The sequence below is a fragment of the Phragmites australis genome, chromosome 11, assembly GCF_958298935.1.
Source record: "Phragmites australis chromosome 11, lpPhrAust1.1, whole genome shotgun sequence".
Taxonomy (NCBI): Eukaryota; Viridiplantae; Streptophyta; class Magnoliopsida; order Poales; family Poaceae; genus Phragmites; species Phragmites australis.
The window spans coordinates 33900106-33916217 of record NC_084931.1 but is presented as its reverse complement, the minus strand read 5'-3'; the positions used below and the strand labels follow the sequence as shown (position 1 = coordinate 33916217).

At 43.0% G+C, this 16112-nt stretch overlaps 2 protein-coding genes across 7 annotated transcripts; both read left to right on the top strand.

The window, feature by feature from the left end:
* LOC133884238 (AAA-ATPase At3g50940-like) lies at window positions 1–2275 on the top strand. Its single transcript, XM_062323588.1, has 2 exons — window positions 1–1457; window positions 1567–2275. Exons 1-2 carry the CDS (start codon window positions 453–455, stop codon window positions 1978–1980), a joined length of 1419 nt encoding a protein of 472 aa, XP_062179572.1. The 5' UTR covers window positions 1–452; the 3' UTR covers window positions 1981–2275.
* A 1826-nt stretch (window positions 2276–4101) lies between these two features.
* Window positions 4102–9544, top strand: LOC133885002 (paired amphipathic helix protein Sin3-like 6). 6 transcript variants are annotated; one of them, XM_062324628.1, is made up of 17 exons: window positions 4102–4272; window positions 4516–4583; window positions 4871–5002; window positions 5100–5201; window positions 5272–5400; window positions 5632–5821; window positions 6138–6292; window positions 6371–6522; window positions 6655–6761; window positions 6858–7118; window positions 7250–7620; window positions 7768–8118; window positions 8351–8448; window positions 8557–8695; window positions 8843–8953; window positions 9157–9269; window positions 9359–9544. In XM_062324628.1, exons 2-17 carry the CDS (start codon window positions 4554–4556, stop codon window positions 9393–9395), a joined length of 2478 nt encoding a protein of 825 aa, XP_062180612.1. In that variant the 5' UTR covers window positions 4102–4272; window positions 4516–4553; the 3' UTR covers window positions 9396–9544. The 6 variants fall into 6 exon arrangements, 5 of the variants coding, with proteins under 5 accessions (XP_062180612.1, XP_062180610.1, XP_062180611.1 ...); XM_062324626.1 differs by having other exon boundaries at window positions 4516–4729; window positions 4828–5002; XM_062324627.1 differs by having other exon boundaries at window positions 4516–4729; window positions 4825–5002; window positions 7250–7446.
* The last annotated feature ends 6568 nt before the right edge of the window (window positions 9545–16112 follow it).

Here is a 16112-nt window from a genome sequence, read left to right as displayed (position 1 = left end):
ATTCATCATATGCATGTAGACGAGATAATTCAAGCAACCTAATTTTGGGCCTAATTGGAAGTAGGCTTCTAGTATGCGTGGCCCATGGGTTGTTTTCATTGTCCACTCCAATCTCTCTTTAGTTCGCAAAATGCAATTCCACATAACGCATGGATTATCTTATTGGTACATCTTTCTATATATATATCTATACATTTAATTTCTTATTTTTTTTTCAACTGCCGACGCGAATCTCAACCCAAAGTAATTGTACGACAGAAGAAAAAGTATATCATATACCTATAAAAATAATAGAGTCCGTACATAATAAAAAAAGACAGAGAGAGAGACGTTTAAAAACCCATCGCTGATTCGTTGCCCTAGCTTTCAACACCTGGCGCCTCCAAAGCGAACACATCCCCCCTGCCGCTACAACCATCGCTACCGTCGCAGCTGCAGGAGGAGAGGCCATTATGTCGTCCAGCGGAAACTACGACAAGTACATCACGATGGCTGCTTCGGTGGCGGCGACGGCGATTGTGGTGCGCAGCGTGGTGAACGAGCTGCTCCCCTGCGAGCTGCGGGACCTGCTCTACGTGGGGGTACGTTTCCTGCGCTCCCGCGTCTCCTCGCGCCACACCCTCGTCATCGACGAGGCCGAGGGCCTCTCCACCAACCAGATCTACGACGCCGTGCGCGCCTACCTCGCCTCCCGGATCAGCACCGACATGCCGCGCCTCCGAGTCAGCCGCGTCGACGAGGCCCAGGGCATCATGGTCAGCATGGAGCAGGGCGAGGAGATGGTCGACGTCCACGACGGCGTCGAATACACATGGAGCCTCATCTCCCGTGACAGCACCCCCCGGGCCGCCGCCGGCACCACCAGCGCCTACGGCGGCCATGGCGCCAAGGGCAGAGGCCGCCGCCCCCAGATCAAGTCCTTCGAGGTCAGCTTCCACAAGAAGCACAAGGAGAAGGCACTCAACTCGTACCTCCCGTTCGTCGTCGCCATCGCCAAGGCCATCGAGGACCAGCACAGGAACCTCAAGATGCACATGGTTGAGTACGACGCCTGGACTGCAGTCGACCTCCGCCACCCATCCACCTTCGACACGCTCGCCATGGACCACAAGCTGAAGCAGTCCGTGGTGGATGACCTCGAGAGGTTTGTCAGGAGGAAGGACTACTACAAGAGGATCGGCAGGGCATGGAAACGCGGGTACCTTCTCTACGGTCCACCTGGGACCGGCAAGTCCAGTCTCATCGCTGCAATGGCGAATTACCTCAAGTTTGACATATACGATCTTGAACTCACCGAGGTCAAATGCAACTCGGACCTCCGGAGGCTTCTTATTGGGATGAGCAACCGATCCATCCTTGTGGTTGAAGACATTGACTGTGGCATCGAGCTCCAGCAGCGGGAGGAAGGCGAGAAGCGTGCCAAGCCCAGTCATGCAGGAGAAGAAAGTGATAACAAGGTTACAAGTTATCATCTGGAATGTCGTTATCCATGCATATTTGTGATTCGTTGATTTGACAGCTTCGATTCCTTACCAATGCAACGCTGATGGGAATTTTACTCGACAGGTGACACTGTCTGGGCTGCTCAACCTCGTCGATGGTCTGTGGTCGACAAGTGGGGAGGAGAGGATCATCGTGTTCACCACAAATTACAGGGAGCGACTGGACCCAGCACTACTGCGGCCTGGCAGGATGGATATGCACATCCACATGGGATACTGCACCCCAGAGTCGTTCCGAATTCTGGCTAGGAACTACCACTCAGTTGAGAATCATGCCATGTATCCAGAAATTGAACAGCTGATGAAGGAGGTAATGGTCTCACCGGCGGAGGTCGCTGAGGTTCTAATGAGGAACGACAACAGTGATGTTGTACTCCGGGATCTCCTTGAGTTCCTCAAGGCAAAGATGAAAGAGGCTGGTGAGAGCAAGGCTGCAAATGAGCAGATGAAGAAATGTGACGGAGAGACCATCATCTAATGAAATGGTCAGAGCAGTAGAGGATTACAGAAACCAGTGGTGGTCTGGAACTTTGTGTGCCATGTAAATGCGGTATTAGAAGAAAATAAAACCAAGAGTGTTATTGTTTAGGCTTTTGGCTATGAACTATCCTTGACAGTCATTTTATAATCCTTGAAGGTACTTCAGTGCTCTCATATCAATCTAATTAAACTTTTATACAAAACGCATAGTTTCATATGAAGTCTGTGTTGCAGTGAAGAGTTAATATCATGTCTCACAAAACAGCATTCTAAAGATATTCTTCGTGTATTCCAGTATTCTAAAGATATTCTTCGTGAATTATTGTCATGCCAACTAACTTATCTATTCTAAAGAAATGCAGTACTATGCATAAAACAACAGCTCTGTATTGCACCGATTGACCTATAAAGTGGCACTGTATTGGAAACTGCGAACATAGAGAAACTGCATCACAATAATTCACCCCGTACCAGCGACAGTAATCTTGCACCTCGGTGGTCACAGAAGCATAACAACAGTCACAACTTTAAAGGTTCTAATCTCCACTACTCAAAGGTTAATTCTACGCTAACAGATGGTCCCTCCTCTCTCAGCATCCAGCATCTTCATTAAATAGTCACAAGTTTAAAGGTCTTAATCTCCCTCTCTCTCATTAGTTCTGCGCTAACAGATGGTCCCTCCTCTCTCAACGTCCCGTCCTCTCCAATCCCGCTCCTCCAACATGGAGCTAATCCCTCCCGGCCTGTGAGGCTGTGACACAGTAGACCAAGTCTTAATCCCCAAATCCCTCACTCTAACCGTCATCAACAGCTCAAGCAGTAGTAGTCACCAGACCACAGCACAGACATTAATCGACGGAGACCATGGTACAGGAGGCTTCGTCTAATCTCCCGGGATCAGACGAAGCAGAGTCGGCGAGGTAAGGATACACTCGCCGGCGACGCAGCAGCGAGGGGAAGAGAGACACCGGCACGACAAGCTCCGTTCGTAGCGCGACGGCGAGAGCAACGGGTGGACTCCCGGAAGGTCGTGGATAGCCGTGGTGCCAGAGCGCGTGCTTCACCGGACGCCATTGACACGCCGGGAGGAGGCCCAGTGGACGCTGGGAGTTGGGGTACGGTCTTCGGTGCGCAAGTTGGACCAAAATGGGATTTGACGTTTCCTTTCCTTCCTCGAAATGATAAACAATCTGTTACACTCGAATTGCACTGCATTATTTAAGTGCTTATTGCTAGGTCACCGGGTTATTCAAATGAATCGTGTTTTCTGTCCTTTTGCCATGTTACATCTTCCGTATCATTTCGATCGATCCGGAATGGATCGGTTAAACAATCTATATTCTATCAGGAGCCCGGTCTTGACTCTTCTTCGATCTCGTTCGGCTTTTGGAGTTGCATCCAGAGTGGTTCGAACAGCCCGCAAAATCCAACCACTTCACTTACTTTATCCCCGGACCGTACCTCTATAGAAACAGAAGGGTTCACGTACAAAATTCATGTTCTTGCATCGATGGGTATTCCTCTCCTTTGTATCTCTTTATCCAACTTCGGTCTCAATTACTCTCTCAATTCATAAATAGTATATACTTTTTTTTAAAGTCAAATTTGATATGTTTTAACTAATATTTAGTCAAATTATAAGTACGTCTAGTATATAAAAAATATATAACTAAATTTACAATTTAAAATAATTTTACGCTATATAGGTTTCGTAATTATAAATGATATATTTTGTGAGAAAATTTTAGTTAAAATCTAACTTTGAAGGCTATGCTTAAAAAATATGTCTATCTATTTCTGAACAAAGAGAGTAGTTAACATGCTTGAATGACTAAGTCATGTAAAAGCCGTTATTCGATTGTTTTAAGTATATAGCCCAAAGAGCTGTTACAACAGAGCTTCGCCCGCTAGAACAATGTAAAATTCACTAGAGCATGTGAACACATAGCTTATCAAAACCACTTATTTATATTAAAATTCATATGTGAAGAATATGTACAAAATCATATAGCAAATAAAAAATAAATATTAAATAAGAGAAATGAACTACCTCTTAAAAGAAGACGAAGAATAAGACAAGACACCTTTGTAAATATAAATATAATTGGGTCCAGTCCACGCGTCGACCCGCACCGAACCCAACACCAACTCGCTTAAAAAAATACGCTCTTGCCTCGCCCGCGTCGCCTCTCCGGCGGGCTAGGTCCCAGAAGCTAGGGCTCCGCCGCTCGCCCTCTCCATCCGCTTCACCAACCCCAAGCGCCGACGCCGTTCACCCGTACTCCGGCAGGTTGGACTTCTCCGATCTCTATATCCCTCCCCCGCGAGCACCAAGGCAGACCGATTTCGCGAACGCGAACGCCTCGTGGAATCGGCTGCGCATCTCGTGTTTAATCCGTCCACGCCGTGGTGTTGTTCGTCCTAGGGCGGAATTGATTGGCGAGTGTGGCTATCAGGGGAATCTGTAGGGTTTTGTACTCCCCAGTCCTAGATCATAATTCATACCATCAATCCATATAGTTGTGCACTGCAGGTGTTTGCATATTTGCTGCACCGGTAGATTCCTCGCGGATGATCCAGAAAATGGCGCCTCCCGACGAGCCCCGTGGTGACAACGATCGGCTCAAAAGGGCGCTGGAGACGCACAGCATGGAGTCCGTGCGGTTCCTCATCCTTGCTAAGGAGGAACTCGGCGACTACGCATACAGTTACCTCATCAAGACCGTACAAGAGATTGTGGAACAATGGTCGATCCTCATCTCCATCAATCACGTCCTATTTAGCACTCTCTGAACCATCCTTTTGAATTGTGATTATGCTCTAACCTTGTTATCTTCTGTAGCAGTTCAAATCCTGATGGCGGAATCACGGTCGAAAAATGCGAAGAGATTCTGTCAGAAGTGTTTGTTGACCGGACTCGGCTCCTAAACAGTTTCCATCACTTCCTCGAAGCGCGTGATCCCTTCCACGACGACCTGCAGCTTGTACCGAATCCAGTATCTTTCCTTGCGAAAGTGAAGGTGATGTGTGGAGAAATTAAACTACATAGTTGCTCCATGTTTGGGTGCTTGCTTGGTGCCCATGGTTGTTCACTTGTTGCTTACTTTGTGTCTGCAGGCATCCCCTTATATATCAAATGAAGATTATAATGATTTACTGACCACCCTGTGCCAGTTTGGGACCACAAGGACCATGACCGTTGAAGATGTTTACAACAAGGTGCTTATTATTCAACAATTTCTTAATAATGATTTCATGCAAAAGTCGATTCACAATCATTTTGTTGTAGGTGAAGAGAGTCATGCATCAGTGTCCCGAGTTTATAGAAATCTTCAAAACTTATCTGCCTCCTCACCTAAGGTTGCCTCTACCAAATGAGCAATCCTGCAGAAGTCCAAAGACTAGTCCTGCAGTCAAGGTAATGCATTGCATCTGTCATTATTTGCCATACAGCCGAGACTACATGCAGTTCATATCTAACACCCTAGGGCTAATAACGTTATTTGTTTTTCACTTCATATATCTTTGTTGTTTACTGACCAACATGAATAGAAACATTTTCTTTTCAGTAAACTGGCAGTCATTTTCCTTTTCTGTTATTACTTATGAGCTTAGATGGCATCATCATTTCATCAATTTTCCCGTTCAGGCGGTTTTAAGCTTTACTCCAGATGCCACTCATAGCTTGGATGGTATCCGAGTGAAAGCAACCAATATCATGAATAAAGTGTCTCAACCTGAGTATCACCACGACCAAAACCCTAAAAGCGTAGAGTTCAGTTTCAGGCAGGAACCAACTCAGAGGATCCCTTACTCTGTTCGAATGCCTAGAAAGGGAGGTATGCCAAAGTTCTCTTCATTCTGCTCTGAAGACAAGCAGGTCCTTTGATATGCTCCATTATTGATTTGTATCCTGATACCTAAAGCATCTTAAGGAGGCCATACAGTTCAAATAGCACAACATGGTGCTCTGAGCACAATCATTTCCCAACAGTTAGGGGTCTTAGTTTTCATATAAGTACACTTTTCTTTGTCTTCTTTGTTGATATATAACATGATAGATATTCGGATCATGCTGGGAACTTAATAGCTTCTGAAGTTTTACTTATTGAGTAGACCCACTGTGTTGAAGTCCTGTTTACTCATCTCTGATAGGTAATGGAGAATCACTTCATGCAGAAGAGGATGAGGGGGACAAGATGGATCCTTTGCCAGATTGGAGTCCCTCAAGAGCAAACGATTTACCCCCCAAAGTGGATCTCAATATTTGCACACCTTGCACTCCTAGATATCACCTTCTACCGGAGAATGTAAATTCCTACAAACTAATGGTCTTCTCATATAAAATCATTGACAACCAATTCTTACATAACCGTTCTCAATCTCAGTGCATAACACTTCAATCAAGTTACCGGACTGAACTGGGAAGGTCGATTTTTAACGACACATTGGTTTCTGTTACCTCTGGGCGTGAGGATTGCTTTAAATTCAGAACTAAAAATCTATATGAAGAAAACATTTTCAAGTGTGAAGATGACATGTAAGTACCCGATGACTATTTGTTCAGCCTTTTTAGGTACCAGTGACATTTGCTTGCTCACTGGATAGTGAATGGTTAATGGTTTTTTGTAGTGTACTTTTTTAAAGATAATTCATAATGTTATTTTTTTAGGTTTGAGAGTGACATGCTGTTGCAGCGCTTCATAGCAACTGCTGACTTTATTAGAAATCTCCAAGACCGTGTTGACAGCGACATGAAAATTCAAGAGCATTTAACTCGTAAGAATGTTATACCATGCAGAATATTTGGAGCCAATCTTTTTCTTCAGTTGACTAATTGTTGTTGCTTTTCCTTTGTTTTTGACTTGGGCAAAGCCTTACATAGAAGGTGCATTGAACAGTTATATGATGATCGTGGCCTCGACATGCTTGATGCTCTGTCGGAGACTGATAGTACCAGTGGAACTCTTGCACTTCTGCATTATCGTTTAAATCAGAAGATAGAAGATTTGTCAGAGGCACGGTCATCTTTGAATAAAACATGCTCAAGTATTATTTCCTATAATTACTACAGATCACTTGATCATCGCAGCTCCTCCTTCAAACAATTGGACAATAGGAGGATGAGCCCAAAAGGTACTTCAAATCTGTGCAACAAAATACTTATAATTAGTACTAAGTACTCGTGAAGCTGATTTTCCTTGACTCAATCGAAGCTTTTACACTTTTTTAACGTTTGTCATTTCTTATGTATGTGTCACTTGCAGCTTTGCTTGCTGAAGCCAAAGAAATCAATATGACAAGGTTGAATGATGGAGATAAACATCTTTCTTCTGCTTGCAACAAGCAATCTCGTTTGATTTCTGAAGGTTTACTTGATCATAGCAATCTTCACATCCATGAGGACATACACAGCATAGTTTGTTATGCATTCAAGACATGGTGTCCTTCTGAACATAAGCCGGTGATGATTTGGACAAAATTAGTTCAGCCATTTGTTTCTGTTAGTTGTAAAATGCCAGAGTTGAATGGAACTGTAGCTCCCAAAGAAGCTTGTGAACGTTGTGGTCTCAGCAGAACTTTTCTCAGGAGCATCCCTAATGCTTTGCTTGCTAATAATTTTCCTTTATCTTCAAAGGTGTAAATATATATTTAAATATACAGTGTTACGCTCTTCAGAATCATTTAGATTTCAAACTTGCAGAAATATTTTTATTTTTGTCCTGAACACTACAGTGTGCTTGTGAAGTAAAGATAACCTGTTTTCTGTTACTTTTCATTTCAGAGAGGTGGATGTCTTGGAAACACGTCTAATAAGTCTACTTCTATACACGATGGTTGTAAGGCAGAGATTGAGGAGGGTGAATTCATACCAGATATCGAAAACATCGAGTTGGACTCCATGCTTGGGCTTGGGAATGATGTTGCTGCTCCCAATGGAGATGTGTCGAGTTTTCAGTGCCAAGGTCATAGTATTTGTGACCATGGTAATAAATCTGAAGTGCATCACGAATCAAGAGAAGGCTCCAATGTTGAAATGGGCAGTTTAGCATATTCCAAAAGAATAGCTGAACTGCGTGATGTAAAAGGCGGCATACCTTGTTGTTCTCTGGTTGTGCTCTGCAGGCTTAACCAGGTATTTCAGCTTTTTATCTTGTTACAGGAACCATGCTTTTATTTCGGTTGGCAAGTTAACGGAAATGGTAATGAATACTCTGCATTTCAATGCCAATACTAATGCCTATTTTATGAAGGAATGAGGTTTGCACTAGAAGCAATCTGCAGCACCATATTTTGTTTTGGATAAACTGTCCAACCTTTATATCTATTGTTCACATTGCAAGTTCTTTATTTCCCTTGTATGACAGATTTTGTATGAGAGACTACTAGTCGCTAAGGTTCTTTCAAGAGAAGCAAGTGCTAAAGCTCTCCCGAGAGGTTCACGCACCTGTGATTTATATGCAGAGTAATGTCCAGGATTCCTACCTATCTCTATCTGAGCATAATTATTCGCGGCCCATAATGAAATAGTTGGTTCTAACTTTTAACTTTTTTTCCCCATTGACTGCGGCAGGTTTCAGGAGGAACTCTTTAAGCTGATTGATAGATCTACTGACAATTCCAAATTTGAGGAGTACTGCCTGAATTTCCTTGGGCCGGGATCATATATACTGTTTACTCTAGATAAGCTGATAAGTCTAGTTATCAAGCAGGTAATCTAAGTTCATTATGTGATGGACATTAGAGATGCTGTCTAGTCTGCCTTGCTTGGTGCTTAGATGTTTGTAAATTCCTTGAGTTGGCATGCCTGTTCACCTCAGAAACCTCCACTTGTCTGATCAATTAATTTGTTCTTCCAGCTTTGCAGAATTTGCCCAACTGATGAAGACAACATGCTTATTCAGCTCAATGAGAAAGTGAGAAGACGGAACCTATCTGAAGATTTATTACGCCATCAAAATGCAAGAAGCGTAAGTCTTTAAGCCTTCTGTTACTAACAGTGCACTTCTGATGTCTTGTCTCGTAGTCTGATGTCAAATTGAGCATGCTAAACTTGCCCTGCCCTCATGTTCCACCTAGTTCATCAGGGCATAATTTTGCTACATGATTATGCGAGAGATATCCGGTTTACTAATATGCCCAATTGTTATGTATGCGTCCTCCCCCTGTTCAGTCTCCAGCTCATCAAACAAATGGGTCACTGGAGCAAGATCCAAAGGAGGGATGGAAAGGTGGCAATCCTCTTGACGATACTGTTAAACTGACGCAAAACCATTTTCAGAGAAGGTATGGATCCTGACTAGAAATCCTTAGTGCTTCCAGCCAATTGCCTATTCTAAGTTGTAACATGCAAGGTATCTATGTTTGTCTGGCAGGAAAAGGCGCAAGATGGAGAACGGTGCAGCGAGCTGATGTAGTTACGAACCTAATGATCAAAGCAACCGCCAATGACGATTGCACCTGTCTGTTGGACAGGGATGTCTCTTAACAGACGGATGCTCATTCACTTTGTATATATGTACATCTAGATCAATGACTGAGAACATGAGATTCATTCTCTACTTCGACTCTATTGTCTCTATTACAATTATACTTCAACACATTATGCTCTCTACCCTAATCGGCCAATCGATCACAAGAGCAGGATGAGCAACAAGTGCTCTTCGGCCATGCGATATCATTGAGCTCCATGACTCGGACGTCAATCTTCTGCCTACTAGAACAGATAATTTGGGCGATCCTTGTCACCGACGGTAGCCCTAACAGCGTCGACGACAACTCATACATGCGGCTAGACCAAGGCGACCTGTGGTACTATTTAACATCTTTTCTTCGATTGTAATTTTGCCAAGTTCATTTGGAGAATAGTTCAAGTTTCTTTTGGAGAATAGTTCAAGTTTCTTTTGGAGAATAGTTCAAGTATCTAACATGTTTGGTTCACGGTTAAGTGGAATAAATATGGGACTAGAGAAACAAATTTTGGTAGGAGCCGTAACCATTTGTTGAGTAATTTGTCTTAGCCGGAATAATAAGGTTTTTGACAACACCAACATATCTCTCCTACTTAAAACAGCTCTAATGGGTGTATCGTCAGCCAACAGTCGGACGACCGCACGAAGGATCATCGTCCGGCCGCGCCCGCACGAAGCATCGTCATCTGCCCTTTGCCTCCCCCCCCCTGGCGTCTTCCTCCACCTATTGACTACCTCTCCTCCTAATCGATCCCCTCCCAGAAATCGCCGTTGCCACATTCTTCTTCTTCGCTCGCTCACGCGCCGCCTCGCCTCTTCCTCGCTCTCGTGCTATCGTCACTGATTCGCCGCCCCCACCTGCCGAGCCACCGGATCAACCCCCGAACCCAACCCTTGCGTGCCCACAGCGGGTTAGGCCCCCAGCGGGTTCAACCCCCACCGAGGAGGCGACGAGTGGAGCCAAGCCTCCGCCGGCGACGACGATTGGGAGCCGTCGACCTTCCGCGACGATGCCCTAAACCGTAGATCCCGCACCGAGCATGCCGGCGACGCAAATCCGCTAGGAGACCAGCGGGGATGCGCACAATACAACGGACGACGGTGCGCCTCCCATTGATGGCCCTTCTGAAAGTGCATCTAGGCCCCCGAAGTGGGTTTTGTCTTATTGATGACAAGACGATTAAAGAACTAACATGCTTTTCGAGTGTTGAACAGGTTTAAGTATTAGTTGTGAAGTTAAATGATGTTTGACGCCCGCCGAAATAAATGAAGAATCAACGAAGGATATTAGATAGGGTTTTCATTCATTTTATTTTTGAAATTGAGTCTAGGATAGATATATTTTTAGATGGATGGATTTGTTTGCTTGGTTAGTGTCTTAATGCTCAAGAGATCCTTTAGAATCACCCAGTTGAGAGACATATTCACTCACGAACACGAAACTCTTTCTGAAAATCTTCAGAGTCCAGAGTCTCCGGTGTTCACCGGATACTCCGGTACTCAGTGTTCGGCCGGAGTCTCCGAGATAGCCTCCGGCAGAGAGTCTCGGTTACGGTTTATTCTTTTTAAGAAAAAAAGGATCGGAGTCTCCGGTGTTCACCGGATACTCCGGTAAAATGTTTTTTTGTGCAGCCGGAGTCTCCGAGGTAGACTCCGGCAGAGACTTTCGGTTAGCATTTAATCTTTTTGGTAAAAGAAAAGAAAGACCGGAGTCTCCGGTGTTCACCGGATACTCCGGTACCTGGAGATGCCGGAGGGTCCGGCTAGTCTCCGGACTTAGTCGTTTTGGAAAATCTGTCAGGACCGGAGACTCCGGTGTTCACCGGAGACTCCGGTAATTAAACAGAACTGACGGCTAGTTCTGACACGTTCGGTGACCGTTCTGACGCCGTTTTTGGAATTAGGACCGGAGACTCCGGTGTACACCGGATACTCCGGTGTACACCGGATACTCCGGTAAGCTCTGATAAAAACAGTAACGGCTAGTCTGTGAGAGAGTGCTATAAATGCCCCTTCTCTCCATAGCATTTAGAGCTTGCTGTGGCTGGAAAACTAGAGACCTCTTGAGCACTTTAAGAGCATTCAAAGCCCCTCCGATCATCTCTAGAGCAAAGTTTGCACAAATTTAAGAGTGTGTATTCGGAGAGGGTTCAAGCCACTTGAGCATTGAGTTCTTCATCGAGCATCTACTGCGATCATCTCTCTTGAAGCTTTGGGCTTCTAGAAGAAAATGAGTCGCCCGAAGAGCACCCAAAACTTGTGGTGTGCCTCGAGAAGTTTGTAAGCATCTTCATATTGAGTAAGAATTTCTAGCTTGATCTTGGTGGTCGCTAGAAGAGGATAGGGTTGGAGAAGACCCGGCTCTTTGTGAGCTCCTCAACGGAGACGTAGGTACTTCTTTGTGAGGTGGCCGAACTCCGAGATAAATTCACGTGTTCTTATTTGTGAAATTTACTTTATCGTGTGGATTTGGTAGCTTGTCATTTAAATTGCTTTAGTGACAATCTTGCTAGTATCAGTGTTATTCTATCTTTGTGATATTTAGTAGACCTAGTGTAACTCTCAGATTCTAGCTGTTATCTTTAGTTCACATTTATTCTGAAATTTTCTGTTAGGCCGGAGACTCCGGACTAGACCGGATACTCCGGACCATACCGGAGTATCCGGACTTCACCGGAATATCCGGCAGTTTTAATCCGTTGTTTTTAGTTTTAATTTTCAGAAAAGCCTATTCACCCTCCCTCTAGGCACTTTCACCTTCCTCGTGCACCGGCGAGCACAACCCTACCGTCCGATCTAGTTAACTCCTATGCAGGTTATCTACAGGGTCATACATTGGACTCGTTTTTAGGCATTACTTTAGAAGAGGAGGGAGGACCAAGAGAATATGAGGGTAAGATGTCGTCAATTGGAGATCATAATGATGGATATCTTCGCTAAGTTCGGATAGAGGTTTAGCAATATATTAAGTGTTTAAAATGAACATATCCTATTTGTTAAATTTCCTAACATCTTAGATGTTTGCTGCATACCTTTTGGTTGTGTCATTTGTAATAATGAACAACTAAATTCATTTTGTGATGAAGAGGTCGGGATAATTTCATTGGTTTGATGAAATAAAACTCCCTTTATCTAAAAAAAAAAGGCAATAAAAGAAGCAACCGTGCTTGAGCCTTACACAGTGCCAAGTTGCAAAAACCTAGAGTCCATAGACCGTGAGGCCCTGGCACTGCTCGGATTGCACACCCCGCACACACCTTGGCCTCAGCAACTTATTGGGGAAGCATAGCCCCATGCCAAAAAAAAAAAAGAGCAGAATGAGATCAGAACACAAGATAAAAAAATAAAAGAACCACCACAAGTTCGGAGTGATATCAAACTAACCTACAAGACCGCTAAACCTTAAAAATATGACAGCACATCATCTGAAACTAGAGGTATAACTAGTATCAACACACACAAAGAGATTAATATATATATATATATATATATATATATATATATATATATATATATATATATAGTACTCCTGGTAGTATGTACTCTCACATACGTATCTCATTACATAGGGAATATCTCATGTGATAAATAGTATGTATATGAAGTATGTGAGTATATAAGATCATCCAAGTGGTATGTATAGTTTTTTTATGGTTTGCACATATTTTTTGAGTGTATTATATTTTATGTACAAATACAAAGGTATTATCAAAATCTAATAAAATTGATGGACTTCTTTTCTATTTTTTCATGTAGTTCACATTGGAGTATCTTAGAATGAGTATATAAGTATACTTATAGTGACAAAGGAGTATATCCAGTTCATTTATGTGGTATATCATAGTAGGAGGTATGTACTCCCGGGAGTACAGATTAGTTTTCATATATATATATATATATATATATATATATATATATATATATATAGACACACACACACGCGCGCGCGCGCGCACACACACACTCACACACTCTATTCTACTCCCTCCGCTAAAAATAGCTATTTAACACCAATATCGTCAAGCTGTCATGCACCCATAAAAACATCCCGCAGTCGTAAATTCCAATTTATCAAGACCGTAAAATGCGTATGACCATAAAAACCATTCCGCAACCGTAAATTCTAATTTATCGAGACCGTAAAATACGTATGACTGTAAAAACCATGCCGCAACCATTAAAAATTGGCTTCTGTAGTCGCAAAAACGACTCTTGACAATAAAAATTGTGTAGTTTTTATTGTCAAGAGTCGTTTTTACGGTCTCGATAAATTGGAATTTACGGTTGCGGGATGTTTTTTACGAGTGTGGGACTGGTTGACGGGGTTGGTTTGTTAGGATGTTAAATATATGCATTTTATGGTCTGGATAAATTGGAATTTACGGTTGCGGAATGGTTTTTACGGTCTCGAAATTGGAAATTACGGTTACGGGATGTTTTTTACGGGTGCGGGACCGGTTGACGGGGTTGGGTTGTTATGGTGTTAAATAGCTATTTTTAGCGCAGCGCTAAGAATAGCAGTGCCATATATATATATATATATATATATATATATATATATATATATATATCATACTAACATCATTAAATATCCTAGCAAACGAGTGGCATGACTCAATCATATAACCAAGTCACAACGGGTCAATCATACATAAAAAAAAAAGTAAGAGTTGCCAACTGACAACACAATAAGTCTAAACAAAAGATAGAGATACTTGTGTATATGGCGTGCAACTACCTATCACGCATGCTCACTATCATCTTAATGTGCACCTAGAAAGATAACAAGGGTAAAATTAAAAAAAAAATCTCAGTAAACAAATTGCTTTAAAAAGCTATTTATCTACAGTTAATTAAGCATTCATCTTTAGTAAAGGTTCCAAACCGGTTTTATTAACAACATCTAATAACATGTCTAAGCATGATAGAGTGACAACATCAATAAGTTATCATCATCCATCTTGATTCATCACAACAACATCATCTAAAAGCAATATTAAAGACTTTCTTACAACATAAGTATGACATTGATGCGATCAAAATAGTATTTACATGCCATGTTCTTATTCACCCTTACACCTTCGTGAGTAACATATGGGCGTGCACCATGCCCATTCTAAGTAACATACGATGATGTACCAGTACAATCGCAGCTAGGTGCGGCTACCAAACTTTCAATGCATGACATGCTTCATGCATAAATAAAACAAAACTTTCAACATATGGATGGCGAGCACTAGCTGCGACCCAAAGCGACACCACATGAACAAACGCAAAATTAACACCAAGATGACGTAACAACATAAGAAAAAGAAGACACACCCCTACACCTGAAAACCCCGTATACATGGCAATGTCAAAAATGATGGAGAAACATCTACCACTTTGCTTGCAAGGCGTCGAGCTAGAACTTCCTCTAATGAAGTCGAAGACCAAAGAACAAAGCAACGATGTGCGAACTAACTCTTGTCGGGAAACAACACCATTTTATCAATTACTCCCTAACCACTTAACAAAAAAAAAAAAGACTAATACCGTCGGAAAGCTATTGACGAGGCCTATGACTTTTATTTTAGTCTTATGGTCTAATTTGTTGTGGTTAAACCTCAATTTCAAAATTAAGTTGTTGCACACAATGGATCGGCCGAAACACCAATCTGACAGTGGAGTCAAATATACCCAATTATCCACAAGCATCTAAGTACTAAGTAGAAGTCACGTTTACAGAAAGAAAGTCATATCAACAATGGAATTAGTAAACTCCCAAAATCCTCCTCCTTTTTCTTCTTCTTCTTGCCCCTAGCCTTTGGCTGAGGGAGAGACAAGAGATCCATGTTAGGATACACGACACGGGCCAGCCAATGTTGCATTCGAATTGGGCCAGGAAAAAATAGGAATGGTGCTGAAAATTTAGGCCATGTCTAGGGGACTGAAGAATGGGGAAAGTAACCTCCCCTGTATATAACAAAAATTGTGTAACAGTATCTATTTTATCATAGAAAATACTTTAACTATGACCAAAAAAATTGTCACAAATTGTAAAACAATTTTGTAACGATCACAAAAACTTAAAAAAAAATGTAATTTAGCATCATAAATTATGGCAACACATATGTTAATGTCATAGATTATAACTAGCTATGACAATTACATCATTCGTCACCATAATTTTCGTCATAGTAGACCAAATTTATTGTAGTAACTTCTTCTTCTTCTTCTTCTTCTTCTTCCTCTTCTTCTTCTTCCTCCTCCTCCTCCTCCTCCCTTCCTTCCTTGCCCCTAGCCTTTAGCCGACCTCATTGCTTGGCCTCCTCTCTAGGCGGCAGCTTCCATCGGCGATAGCCAAGCAGCGGCAGCCAAGCACGTCACTGTGGGTGATCGGCATGCGATAATGAGCTCGGCGAGGGCAGCTACAGTCGGACCGGCTGTGGATGAGGCGGTAGCGGGCCAGACCGGCTGCAAATGGGATGGCAGCAATAGGACGGGTCGGTGGCCGGGGTGGCGAGAGGCGGTGGCGAGGTCTAGTGTTTGGGTGGAGACGGGTGTGGTGTCGTGCGGAATGGGTGGGGATCGAGGTGGTGAGCGGTCCCTTGGTCTTTCTTTTTCTCTCATATCTAACTGTCTAAGTTTATTGGGCTTACTACGAAGTCATTGGGGG

Excerpts from the sequence above, each read along its gene's own strand:
- LOC133884238 (XM_062323588.1), top strand. The coding sequence starts at position 453 with ATGTCGTCCAGCGGAAACTACGACAAGTACATCACGATGGCTGCTTCG. Across the intron at positions 1,458-1,566 it reads GAGAAGAAAGTGATAACAAG|GTGACACTGTCTGGGCTGCT; the intron begins GTTACAAGTTAT and ends TTTACTCGACAG.
- LOC133885002 (XM_062324624.1), top strand. The coding sequence starts at position 4,554 with ATGATCCAGAAAATGGCGCCTCCCGACGAGCCCCGTGGTGACAACGAT. Across the intron at positions 6,762-6,857 it reads AATTCAAGAGCATTTAACTC|CCTTACATAGAAGGTGCATT; the intron begins GTAAGAATGTTA and ends ACTTGGGCAAAG. Across the intron at positions 8,449-8,556 it reads ACCTGTGATTTATATGCAGA|GTTTCAGGAGGAACTCTTTA; the intron begins GTAATGTCCAGG and ends TGACTGCGGCAG.